The following is a 14,106-nucleotide window of genomic DNA, read 5'->3' as shown; positions in this document are numbered from 1 at the left end:
AATTGTGTTGCACGCCCTATGTTGGTGCGCTCTGTTGGAGCAGTGCAGGGAGCGCCAGATTCATGAAGAACCGCACCAGAAATCCTGAATCTGGCGCACTCTGCATTGTTCTTAGTAATTGTGCCCCACTGTGACAGATCTAGTATGAAATGAATGTGACCAAATAGGACATATATATATATATGTGAATAGAGAAGATGGGTGTAATGAACCAACCACCATGCTGTATGTGTGTAAAATACAAACATACTGTTTCTTCTCAGGTTTTAGAGAAAGTTGCTGATGTTTCCAGAGAACATTCTGTGCCATTCTTTTTACAATCCCAGCTTCAGTGCCTGTGACAGCCCATCAAAGATGAATAGCAGCTAGTGTATCTCTATGAGTGTGTGCCTATACATAGTGCTGGACAGGACTCACTATCACACAAGGCGGGCGGTATGTGACTATTATGCAGGGACTAGCTAGTGAGGAGCCTGTGCTGCTGCTCTGGTGCTGGCCTCCTCCTCTCTGGTTGCCTGGCAAACACACACAGCCTCTCTCTGACTCTTCACTACCGGGTTATATAGAGAGGAGAGAGCAGACAGCTCCCATCCCTCCTCCTCTCCATCCTTCCCCTCCCTCTGCCAGTTATTACTGTACAACTAGTACACACACACACTCACTGTGCCAGCTGCCAGCATGGAGACCAGCTAGTAGCACTCACTCACACATGCATGTATACACATAGCGTAGCGACTACACTCCTCCTTCCCATTCCTGCTGCTACCTACCCATCCTCACAGCCTGGCCATTCATCAGCTCCGACACAGAACCAGGGGCCATGTCCAAGAGCCTGAAGAAGAAGAACCACTGGACCAACAAAGTCCATGAGTGTGTGATTGACAGGAGCCTGGAAGGGGAGCTGGGCTTTGACATCAGAGGGGGAGCTGAGAATGGCCAATTCCCTTACCTTGGGGAGGTAAAGCCTGGGAAGGTGTCTTATCAGAGTGGCAAACTGGTACCCGAGGAACTATTGTTGGAGGTGAACGAGACCCCGGTGGCTGGACTCACCATCAGGGATGTACTGGCTGTCATCAAACATTGCAAAGACCCCATCAGGATCAAGTGTGTGAAACAAGGTAGGAGTGTTTCTTCTCTGTGCCCATGCTCCTGTGCCTGCTGCTAGTGGCATGAGCCTCTGGTGATGGCACAAGGTGTAAGCAGTGTATACATGGCAGGAATTAGGTGCCTGCAGGGTGGCATGCTTTTCTGCAGCTCACATGGGAATGATCACAAGGAATAAGCCCAGCCCTGCAATGCAGCGTTACTAGGAAGGAGGGGGCACACATCTACCTCCAGGAGTTGCCTGAGTAACTTTGTTTTTGCAGCTGTATTATTGACTTGTTGGAGTTTGGGGATTTCTAGGTGCTGGCATAGTGTGTGTGTGTGTGCCAGGGGCAGTGAGGTCAGGGAACTGACAGTGGTGTCGCAGGAGAAAATGGAACTACTATAGTGAGGGCACACTGTGCATGGAGCCTGTGTGATCATAAGCCATAAGCCTGGGCTTAATTACCTTCTTACAATGTATTATTTAGAGGTATTTTATAACAGCATGCTATGTACAGTACATGTACATTATTACTGCATACTATATAGCATTGATCTGTGCTCTGTACATCTCCTCTTCAGCTCCACACTACATTCTCTTCTGGCTTGGTGAATTGTGTAAATGAGAGAGATGTTAGGCTGACAAAAAAGACCTTGGGCGGAATACAAGAGCTATCCAGAGACATGACTGTAAATGAAGCTTTGTAGCTAGGTAACAGCCTGGATACATTGAGAAAGGTGAAGATACTACAGTAGCAGCAGCATCAATGAGAGAAGTGGGAGCACATACTGTATGTAGCACCTGTGTGACATCTGCACTAACAGGTCTTTAAATAACTTCCCGTTTAAGATGTGTGAACACTGATAACATAGAGTTAACATAAGTTTATCCTATCTGATACTAGAATCAAGACAATAATGGAGTTGAATGTGGTTGTTGTGGGAATTATCAGGCCAGTATAGGAAATCTGGAACAGATAAATGGAAACATGTAAATATTAATATATTTAATAACATTACAATAGGAATTTCAAGTAAACGCTCTGTATGTATGGTTCATTTCAAGCAATGAATGAATGTTTTGGTCTTTGCTGGTAGTTTAACATTTGACAGTTTTTGACGTGTACATCTAAGACAAGAATGAGTTGAATGATTCTTGTTGGCTCTTATGAAAATGTTAATAATCTAACTATGTGGTATATCTGTGTCTCATCTCTCAGATGTCACTGTATGGCCTATGGTACAGTTTTACTAGAGTAGAGAATACATTGATAATTATGATAATAATAATAACTTATACATTGATCCAAGTAGAGATGAAAAGGTTATTATTATATATTGTGTTCATTCAGTTACTTTGTTTTAAATGACCATGAAGTTAGTAGTATCACCTGCATGTAGTAAGAGGCATTATGGGTAAGATCTGGTGATTTGGATGGCATAGGTTGTCTTACATAAGACCTAGTGCTTTACATTTAATCAGGGTTACTGAGTGTCAGATTAATGACAGCTCTGAAGGGATGAGAACAGTCAGGTTATTTACAAGAGCTTGGTTACAATGAAGTGATCTCATGACACTGCTCACATCTCTACCAGGCCCCTTCTCTGACATGAAGTCATCATTGGAAGTAACACTGAATATATTTCTTGTCCTGGTGTGAAATGAAGCAATGCTTATGCTGAGAACATACCTATGAGCATTGGAAAGGCTTTGAAAATTGTATGTTTTATCTATAAAGTCATCGGAAATTCAGTGGATACAAGTTGAGATCAGATATTGACTATTTTTCTTGTGATAGTTGTTTTTCTCAGGCTTAGCTTTACACTTTCTATTTTCTGATCTAATATGTTATAAGGCTTAGATTTTCACTTTGTGTGGTTGCTTCCCCTATTCATCCTCTTGTGTTTTTGTATCCTTTTAACCTATACCTTATTGAAGTTTGTAACTGAGTTGTAGTCATGTGTAATAGTGTGTTTGAGGTCATAAACGGTGAGCATGTTGAAGCTATGACCTAAAAACATATCAGAATTTGTGATGTAAATTTTGTCGATCTGATAATTTTGCCCCACCTCGCTTAATCAAAGCTACAGATAAGCATCTTATGAAACATGCATATTTTCATTTGCAAAAGTTTAAAATATTCTACATTGTATAGGCAGTCTCCAAATTAAGAACACTCAACTTACTGATGACCCCCAGTTACAAATGGACCTATTTATCCACTGTAACCTCTGAGGAAGCTCTGTGGATTCTGGTTTACTAGACTTTGGTCCCAAGCCGCAATGATCAATTGCAAGGCGTCTGCAATAAAACTTTATTTTTCATCCTCGTTCCCTTGTCAACACACAATTCTTAAAAGTCACAGGGAACAAAAAATAATTTTCCTGGAGTTACACTTATTAAATATAGCTGTTCCAACTTACATTCAAATTCAATTTAAGAAATATAAGTTTTCATTATGGAGTGATTAAAGGGATATTTAGCTATAAATACAAATCTAATGTTTGTAGCGTAGATGCCTAATGGCCTAATTGATGAGGGTCATACTGCTGGACCCCAAAGAAATCATGAGAATGGGCCACCCCCAAGTGCCCCATGGTAATGGAGAAAGTGCTGGTCCCTTTGCTGCTATAAGTGCTGCTCCAGATGTCCCATAGGTGGAAATATTGCAGTGGCTAAGCATGCTCACCACTATTCTATCGACATAAACACCTTTTTCATGTGGGCCTGATAGTCAAACCCCAAGCAATCAGACTGTTATGGATATAAGATAGGTGAAAATAGAGGAAAAAGCTCCTTTAAGCTTTGTTTACATAAAACCAAACTTCCACTTTAACAACAAATAAGGTTCCATGGCAAATTGCAGGATGATAACACTCATTAGCGAAGCTGATCTCTATTAATTCCTCTGCTTTGTGAAATTGTTGTAGATGTAATACTCTTCTTTACAACTTTCAGTTTCTTGTCCCATGTAATTTCTCCAAGACTCCTTTGCCCTGGTTTCACTCTCCCTCTGGGAGATACTATTCCATTAACAGGGTCAGTAGATGATTGAACACTGTAGTTCATGTTACACTTCATACGGTTCAGCTAGTAACATCTCTTTTTAATAACAGTTTATCATTATACATATTATGATGTTTATTAGATATTTTTTTGCTGAATAATAGTAAAAAAAAGTGTAATAAAATAAACAACTATTTTTTTTTTAATAAGGAATTTAATTTATTTATTAATAATAATAGCTAATAACTGGATCTGCGCTTTCTTTTCTGTTATAAATAACAGAAAGCCCTTTTTGCAGATGTGAACTTACCCACAGACATCAGTAACATCTTGTAACGAGAGCAATTTACAGGATTTACACCTGCGCCACAATCAAACAATGGACTTGAATCGCAAAATGCAGTCCATCAGGTGAAGCTCCTCCTATATGCAATTTGACCAAAACACTTGTGTTTAACGAGGCAAAATACATGTCACTACCTAACGAATGTAAGCATTTTGGTCAGTTTGCATATGTGTTCTGGGAGGAGCTTTATCCCATGTGTTTGCAGTACATTTTAAAATGTATCCAAGAGCATTGTCTGAACGCAGCCTTAGGGTATGTTCACTTGGCAACTTTTGGATTTGAGGTAGTAATGCGAGTAAATCTCATGCAGTGGGGGGAAAAGTATTTAGTCAGACACCATTTGTGTCAGTTCTCCCACTTAAAAAGATGAGAGAGCTCTGTAATTGACATCATAGGTAGATCTCAACTATAAGAGACAAGGGGGCACATTAACTTACCCGTCCGGAGGAGTTCACAGAAAGTGCATAGTCCAACGATATTGTACTCTGCCGCGATTCACTAAGATCGTGCGCCCGATATCCTGCATGTTCCACTTCCACGCTCAGGTCCGACAGAGTTCACCTTCCTGTTTGTGGTGCATGTAAGTTCTTGGGGTTGCAACATAATTTGAAACTTAAATCCCACGCTCAGTCCGAATCAGTCAGATCGTCCGATGGCACGCCCCCAGATTTCTGTCCCATGGAAGCCAGCGGAGCTACACCACATTCCGAGGGCATGCAAAATCTCAGCACAAACCCCTTTTAAATACCTGTCAAAGCCGTGCAAAACCCGAAAAAGGCTCACAGTCCGACAAAAGTGTGCAGCACGACCTTTAGTAAATGTTCCCCAAATTGTGAAAACAAATCCAGAAAATCACATTGTCTCATTTTTAAAGAATTTATTTTTAGTATTTGTTCACCTACAATGAACAAGATTTCTGTCTCTCACAGACCTGTAACTTCTTCGTTAAGAGGTTCCCCCGTCCTCCACTGTAGTAATGGCTCCTGATTTAACTTGCTATCAGTATTAAATACACCACAGCCTCAAACAGTCAGACCCCTCATTTTCAGGATCTGTGGGGGTCTCAGTACTGAGAGCTATAAGCAAAAAGAAAATCAGGTTCGCTCACCACCAGGTGCAAAATCCAAAGAGGGTCTTTCACTCCCATAGAAGTAGGCAAAAGGAAAAAAGTTGATGGGCACTCAAGAAATCCATAAAAAATGTTGTGCAGCTTTATTCATCCAGAAATAGGTACAATACAGGCAAAAGCAGATTTAAGGATAGGATGCAGTACACATGTACATCTGACACGTTTCAGACCAGCATGTCCTTAGTCATAGATAATACAATGAAATGGATGCGTGCTGATATACCGAACACTGTGTAAGTAGGCAATCAGTCCGGTCCAATCCAACAGTATGCAAAAATACAAGGACATGTGCATTGAAAAAGCAACAAAATCCTCATTAGTAGTTTAAAATCACACTTCATGCTTAAATTAGAACTCCATGGAGCAATTACGTCTAGCTCTAAGCCTTTCTCACACAGTGATACCTTTAATGGTATGGGCAGGATGACAAGAAGTGCCATGTAAAATGGTGTTCTTAGAAGTTTCTTTGCAATACGTGGAAGTATGGATGCACTGAAATGCTGTGTCTGAACTAAGATCTAAATCTAAAAAAGTAACATGGGTAAGATGCCAATGATATGTAAAAAAAGGTTGAAACGATTGCTATTGAGATATGATACACGACACGGTCGTCTGATTAGAATTCCAAATAATGATGACATCATTGAAGCGGCCGTATCGAACAACCTGCATCATAAATGGATTGGAATCTGGAAAAAGATAAACTTCCTCCTACCAGGCAACAAAGAGATTGGCGAGCAATGGGGAAAATTTTGCCCCCATCGCTGTGCCGGATCTCTGCAGGAAAACTACCATCATATTGGAAATAATTGGAGGTAAGAAGAAAATGTGTAACCTTCTGTATAAATTGTTTTAAATCAGAAGAGTAACTAGAATATTTGTCCAAATGGTAAAATAATGCTATAGGTACAAGAGAATGAGGAATGCTAGTATATAGGGCTTCGATGTCACTTGTGAGCCACAAAAATTGGGACACCATATAGTTTGTTGTAACACTGATTTTTAACTGGGTGACAAATTGTAAATGGAGTTATAATTGGTATGTGAATACAGCTCTATAAATTTAGATAGAATAACCTTAGAATTAACAGGGTAAAAATAAGGGTTAGTGATGGAAAAATGTTCAGCATAGATTTATCTGTTTCTTGACTCAAATAAGACAAATCTGGTAGGTTATCAAATACTATAACATCCTGTATGGAAGTAAAATCAAAAGTAAAAAATCTATCAGTAAAATCAGTATAGTTCTTGGAATCGTCCATGTTATACTTAGACTGATTAATATTTATAAAACGTTTTTTAACTGTCAATGTTCTTATGAACCGAATGACATCCAGAATAGTCTTATACAAATCAAAATGGTGAGTAGGTGAGTACTGATACCCCCACTAATCAGCAAGTTAGGCAAGTTAGGCAGATTTATCGAGCTGTCTCAAAGTAAAAATATTCTTAGTTGCCCATGGCAACCAATCACAACTCCCCATGGTTGCCATGGGCAACTAAGAATATTCTGACTTCCAGACAGCTTGATAAACATTTTACAAATGTGTAGCCATCTGTAAAACAATTCCCTCACTCTCCTGGCTACAATCCAATGAATCATACTATAGTAACAAGCTGAAGATAATAAATTACTTCAAGTTCCCTAATATGAGACTTTCAGCAGCAGGCAGGGATAGAGGAAAACTTCTTGCTGACTACAGATGAAGGCAGTTTTTTTCCCAGCAGCTGAGATAGCAGAGATGTTGTAGAAGAGATAGGCCCTACCTTTCTCCTCTTACCATTGTGTTATCCTTCACCTGCAGCCATCTTCTTGCCAACTCAGACTCCAAGAAGCAGTAGAGGCAGCACCATTGCACAATAGTGCTCACTATAATTATATCACCTCCTGTATATCTACAGGAGTTTCTACAGCCTCTGCACTTCCTTTGACAGTGTGGTGGTGGATGCTGGTGGTTTGACCATTAATGTCTAAAAAACTAGGTTAGAATTGTGTATGTTGAGTAATTCCAATATATACATTTACAACTAGCAACTGCATAGCTCTAATATATACTATACATACATATAAATGCAATATACACATATATATATATATATATATATATATATATATATATATATATATATTCTGGGATCTTGTTTAAATATACTATGAATACAGTTGTAATTATGCCTGTTTATTTTGTACATTGCTGGCAGTGTAAGAATTCATTAGTAGCTGTGTGCATGTGAAATTCTGTCTACACGTTGGTACACATTGCTCAGAATCCCATGCAATAGTGATAAGGTCTCATCAGTAAATTAATTTCCACGGAGAAGAAAATCGGCAGTCTCAGCAGAATTTCTACATTTTGCTTGCAGTATTCTTTTGTTTCTCTAGCGACCCTGTTATTTATTTTGTCAGAAGAAAATATTTGCTTTGGCACATGTAATTAACTCAATTCCAGCTCCCCTTGTTTTGGTGATATTTGTGACAAGAGAAGTTGGAATGGCACCGCAGTTGACAAGTTATCTAGCCAGGAACCCTGTTTTCAATGAAAAACATGGCAGTGGTATACTTAAAAGGACGTAAAAGGATATTTTGTCATCAAATGGGAAAATAAAGAATACACTTTTAGATTTTAAAGTAGCACTTTACATCAAACGTCATCATGTCAATAACTTTAAACATAATCTGCAAAAAATCAATAGCATACGTGAATATCAATTTATATTTTTTTAAGAGGATGCCTCTCTTCACCCCTCCTTTCCCCCAACACACACACACACCACCACATCCATCAGGGACTGAAATCTCTCCTGATCCACTTGGTCTCCACAGATGAACTCCAACTTGCTAAAGCATCAGATTACATTTGCCATAGAAGTCTATGGAAAGGAAGTCTTATTCTCCTGTACACACACACACATGACAACTCATCATGAAAAGTTAGCTGTACTTTACAGCTTTAGGCTACTTTCCCACTGCTATATGCTCGACCGGACATAGTCCAGGCAAGCATACACCAGCATGCTGGAGAGGAGGAGGGATAAGTACTGCTCCCCTTCCCCTCTCCATAGCATGGCAAGGCTCCCTGCCCTAAACATGGGAAAAGATAAAGCATCCTCTAACATTTCTCGTGCACGGTACAGTGGCACACACCACGCAATAGCATCTATGGGAACTTTTATCTGTCTGATATACATCCCTAAAAAGGGGACTGTAGATTTTTGTAAGAACGGCATTGTAAACATCACTCAGTATTTACAATTTGCTGGACAAATAGGGCATATGCACAATATAGAGTACTTTCCAGGTTGATATTGCTGATATTGCTTCTCTAATGTCAGAATCATATATATATACACTCACCGGCCACTTTATTAGGTACACCTGTCCAACTGCTCGTTAACACTTAATTTCTAATCAGCCAATCACATGGCGGCAACTCAGTGCATTTAGGCATGTAGATATGGTCAAGACAATCTCCTGCAGTTCAAACCGAGCATCAGTATGGGGAAGAAAGGTGATTTGAGTGCCTTTGAACGTGGCATGGTTGTTGGTGCCAGAAGGGCTGGTCTGAGTATTTCAGAAACTGCTGATCTACTGGGATTTTCACGCACAACCATCTCTAGGGTTTACAGAGAATTATCCGAAAAAGAAAAAACATCCAGTGAGCGGCAGTTCTGTGGGCGGAAATGCCTTGTTGATGCCAGAGGTCAGAGGAGAATGGGCAGACTGGTTTGAGCTGATAGAAAGGCAACAGTGACTGAAATCGCCACCCTTTACAACCAAGGTAGGCAGAAGAGCATCTCTGAACGCACAGTACGTCGAACTTTGAGGCAGATGGGCTACAGCAGCAGAAGACCACACCAGGTGCCACTCCTTTCAGCTAAGAACAGGAAACTGAGGCTACAATTTGCACAAGCTCATCGAAATTGGACAGTAGAAGATTGGAAAAACGTTGCCTGGTCTGATGAGTCTCGATTTCTGCTGCGACATTCGGATGGTAGGGTCAGAATTTGGCGTCAACAACATGAAAGCATGGATCCATCCTGCCTTATATCAAAGGTTCAGGCTGGTGATGGTGGTGTCATGGTGTGGGGAATATTTTCTTGGCACTCTTTGGGCCCCTTGGTACCAATTGAGCATCGTTGCAACGCCACAGCCTACCTGAGTATTGTTGCTGACCATGTCCATCCCCTTATGACCACAATGTACCCAACATCTGATGGCTTTCAGCAGGATAATGCACCATGTCATAAAGCTGGAATCATCTCAGACTGGTTTCTTGAACATGACAATGAGTTCACTGTACTCAAATGGCCTCCACAGTCACCAGATCTCAATCCAATAGAGCATCTTTGGGATGTGGTGGAACGGGAGATTCGCGTCATGGATGTGCAGCCGACAAATCTGCGGCAACTGTGTGATGCCATCATGTCAATATGGACCAAAATCTCTGAGGAATGCTTCCAGCACCTTGTTGAATCTATGCCACGAAGAATTGAGGCAGTTCTGAAGGCAAAAGGGGGTCCAACCCGTTACTAGCATGGTGTACCTAATAAAGTGGCTGGTCAGAGTATATATATATATATATATATATATATATATATATATATATATTCTTGATAAAATTCATAAAAGTCAGCACAGTTTATGAGGCTCCTAAAAAGGAGGGGTGCAGCACCCTCAAAGGTCCTGGCTGGGTCCTTGTGTAGATAAAAAATGGAAAATGCGGGCAGCACTCCAAAGTTTAAATCAGAAGTTGGTGATCTTTATTGGAACAAGTTGTACTAGTGTTAGCCTCTGCCCAGGATATAAAATAATTGCTCTAAGCCATAGCAAAATAGAATGGGTTAACAAAAAAATATTTAGCAAATAAAGTGCGCAAATCAAAGACACATTTAATCATGAAAATTAAAAAAATAATAAAAGCATTTCAAGACTGGATAAGAGCAGGATACAACTGCAGCTCTGGGTGTTTCTAGAGTATTACATATGATGTAAGAGGCACAATTGAAAATATATTACTTCACTCACAAGCTGCCTTTTACTAAGAATGATAACAGCAGATTGATACTCCAGTCACAGCCAGAGCTGTAGGCATCTGAGATGATCTAACGTTAGATAAATGAATGCAGCTCTGGCTGTGATTGGAATATTACAGATAATATAAGCATACTACATATTACCTTGCATACTACCTCATACAGGGCCGGCTCCAGGTTTTAGTGGGCCCCGGGGCGACAGAGCCTTAGTGGGCCCCTCCGTGGGCCGCCCTCCAGTGGCCACACTGCCCCCCCTCCCCTGCGGACACACTGACTACCCCGCTTCCACCTGCGGACACACTGACCCCTTCACCCCCCTGCGGACACACTGAACCCCCTCTCCCCCTGCGGACACACTGAACCCCCCCTCTGGACACACTGAACCCTCCCCCCCTGCTGACACAATGACCCCCTCTCCCTGATGACACACTGACCCCCTCCCTCCTCTCCCTGATGACACACTGAACACCCCTCCCCCCTCCGGGAAAGAAAAAAGAATTCCCCTTCCTGGTTCCCCCGGAGCAGCGCCTGCAGCTGTCTTCGGCCTGGGCCTCCCGTACGCGCTGGCTCTGAAGCCGGCACACGTGATCCGATGACGTCATCATGTGCACCGGCTTCAGAGCTGTCGCATACCCTGCGGAGCACCGCATCGTGGGAACCGGGACAGGTGAGTTTTAGATTCTGCCTCTATGCTGCGCTCCCGACCAGCGCAGCATAGAGGCAGAAATGCGATCGATCCGGATGGTGATCAATTGTACCAGTGTCTTATAGCGACTCTGGCACAATTGATCCGGGGGCCCGAGTGGGCCCCTCCAGTACCCCGGGGCCTCGGCACTTGCCTGGGTTGGCCGGGTGCTGGCGCCAGGCCTGACCTCATATCATTTCACATATTACCTCATAGTTAACCTTCTATCACCTTACATATTGCTTCATATTACCTTCTACTGTATATTACCTCATATAACCTTACATGTTACCTCACATATTACTTCATGTCACCTTATATATTACTTCACATTTTATCTTGCATATTAATTTATATCACTTAACATATCACCTCACTTATAACCACACATATTACCTCATATGACCTTACATATTACCTCACTTATTACTTCACATATCACCTCACATATTACCTAACATATTACTTGACATATTACCTCACACATAAACAAAATAGACACTGAGCTGTGATTGGTTGCTAACTGCCACAGGAACCAATGGCTCTTTTCCTTATATGAAGGAGCAAAACATTCTATCTTTATTGTTTGTGTGTGTCTACAATGAAGTATGCACTAGGATCTCTTGCCTGCATATACATAGAAATGCCCCATACCTGAGGACTGACTTCATATCATTAAAAAAAACATTAGAAAGTTTGAAGATGCAGGGAAACAATAAACTACTTATTATTTATTTAGAAAGGAATAAAATACTTTCCCAAAATAGTTTTGGCCTTTATCTGGAATACGATACTGACAACATGATACAGTGTGGAACCTGCTGCTTCTGGATTGTGTTTTAAAAGTCTATTGTTCAGTAACGGCTAAAAAACACAAAGTAAACAATGCAAAAGGTATCAATCATCGTCCATCTTATGAAGCTCATACACTAAAATGTATTGCATGTCGTAGATACAATCAATCTGTTTAGTATGGCATACTATACAACTACACCTTTCCTCTGCACTTTTGGTAAAACTTTACATATCAATTTGATTAAACTAAAAGCAAAGATCTTGCCAAAAGCAAAGTTTCAGATGGACATATTGGGGCACATTTACTTACCCATCCCTGTGCGTTCCCCAAGGTGCGTTCTCCGTCGAGAACTCACTGAACGCAATGCACATCGTGCACCCGATATCCTGCATGTGTCGCTCTCCGCTCAGATCCGCTGGAGTTCACCATCTACTTCCCGGTGTATGTAAGTGCATGTCTTGCGGCACAATTTAAATGTTAAATCCTGCGTTTAGTCCGAATCAGTCGGATCATCTGACGGCCTGCTCCCCCGACTTGTGTTGCATGAAAGCCGACGCCGATGCACCAAAATCCGATCGTGTGCAGCAAAATCCCGTGCTAAATGCGGCACAAAATCGACGGAATATCCGATAATAGTATGGTCCGCTGACCCTTAGTAAATGAGCCCCATTATTTTGCATCATCATTCTGAAGCATTTAGTTAGATACATCAGTATAGCTAATTACATTACATTCGCTTTATATTATGTAAATTATGCACTTTTAGATAAGACTAAAAGCTACCTCTGTGGGGGACAGACATAGACATAGCTATAGGTATTGCAGCGGTAATAGTCCTCACTACTGGGTCCGGGAGCCTGAGCGGGGGAGGCCTTTTTACACTTTAAGTAGACACTAGTATTTTCTTTTAGATCTGTATTTTCATTTTATTACCAAATAAGACAAGATGATTAATAGATGGCCTATTTTATTCTATGTATCCTTTCTGTAGGTGCCACTCTGCTGATTATGGCATGACTGATAATTTCTCTCTAGTCCTCAATGTTCTTGAGTAATCCGTGTCCTTATTATCTGATCTCTTCTGTCTGATTTAAACCAGAGCATCCCATCTGACAGTAGAGAAAGAAATTAGCATATTGTGTACTGCAAATCAATGCCATAGATGCAAAGGGGTTTTGAAGTTGAAAAGTCCTTATTAAGTCTCACCTTTAGCATAGGGCAGTGATGGCGACCCTATGGCAAGGGTGCCAGAGGTGGCACTCAGAGCTCTTTCTATGGGCACTCAGGCCCTCACCCCAGGACAGAGTTCACCAAACACTTCCAATCTTCCTGCAGTCCCAGGCAAATTAAGGGATGCTGCTCTCTCAGTGCTATTCGACACTTCGTTGGCTGTTTGGGACTGCGGGAAAAGTGAGGTTTTGACAAAACTGCATTGTCTTTGGAGGTCATCATGTTGGACCCGACCATTGTTCCTTTACAGAGAGACTTTGGAGAGAAGCTACAATGATAATCTGAATTTGCCCTCCTTCTTTTAACTGGTGGCCTCAGACCGCCAATACAAGTGAAAGATGTGAAAGAACAGGTAGCAATAAGTTACTGCTTAAAATTTCATGTTGGCACTTCATGGTAAATACGTGGATTTCGGTTGTAGTTTGGGCACTCGGTCTCTAAAAGGTTCGCCATCACTGGCATAGGGTTATGGGGTGGATGCAAAGTTGAATGATTTCAAGCTGGTGAAATTAAGTAATATTTTTCCATTACATACATTATTCCCAGCTCTGTCTGCATACAGTGGGGCAATTCTCATGAAGCCAAGTGCACCAAGAGTAATTGATTGCAACTGTACATCACGAACACTGACTAAGTCAACTAAGAGCATGCATTACTATAAAATAACAAAACTAGTGTAGTTTGCCTATGGAGTGTGAAGAATGTGATAGATTAATCTATCCCCTGCACTGCTCTGAAAGTGTGTACAATTTTTTGGCTGCACTTTGTTCATGCTGCAGATTTATGGTGCGCA

General features: G+C 41.2%; 1 protein-coding gene across 8 annotated transcripts in view; it reads left to right on the top strand.

Annotated features, from left to right (window-relative positions):
* Positions 1-552: 552 nt before the first annotated feature.
* The window catches only part of MAGI2 (membrane associated guanylate kinase, WW and PDZ domain containing 2), a 546,118-nt gene continuing 532,564 nt past the window's right edge, over positions 553-14,106 (top strand). For 3 of the 8 annotated variants that reach the window (XR_011854944.1, XM_072147250.1, XM_072147251.1), the window contains exon 1: positions 554-1,118. Coding sequence is in view for 7 of the 8 variants with exons in the window: in XM_072147250.1 (XP_072003351.1) it covers positions 821-1,118 (298 nt within the window). In the remaining variant the exon portion in view is untranslated. Of the gene's footprint in view, positions 1,119-14,106 lie in introns of all 8 variants that reach the window. The other 5 variants (XM_072147252.1, XM_072147245.1, XM_072147244.1 and 2 more) reach the window with 3 other exon arrangements.

The sequence above is a fragment of the Engystomops pustulosus genome, chromosome 4 (genome assembly GCF_040894005.1).
Source record: "Engystomops pustulosus chromosome 4, aEngPut4.maternal, whole genome shotgun sequence".
Classification (NCBI taxonomy): Eukaryota; Metazoa; Chordata; class Amphibia; order Anura; family Leptodactylidae; genus Engystomops; species Engystomops pustulosus.
This window is presented reverse-complemented; position numbering and strand designations above follow the sequence as displayed.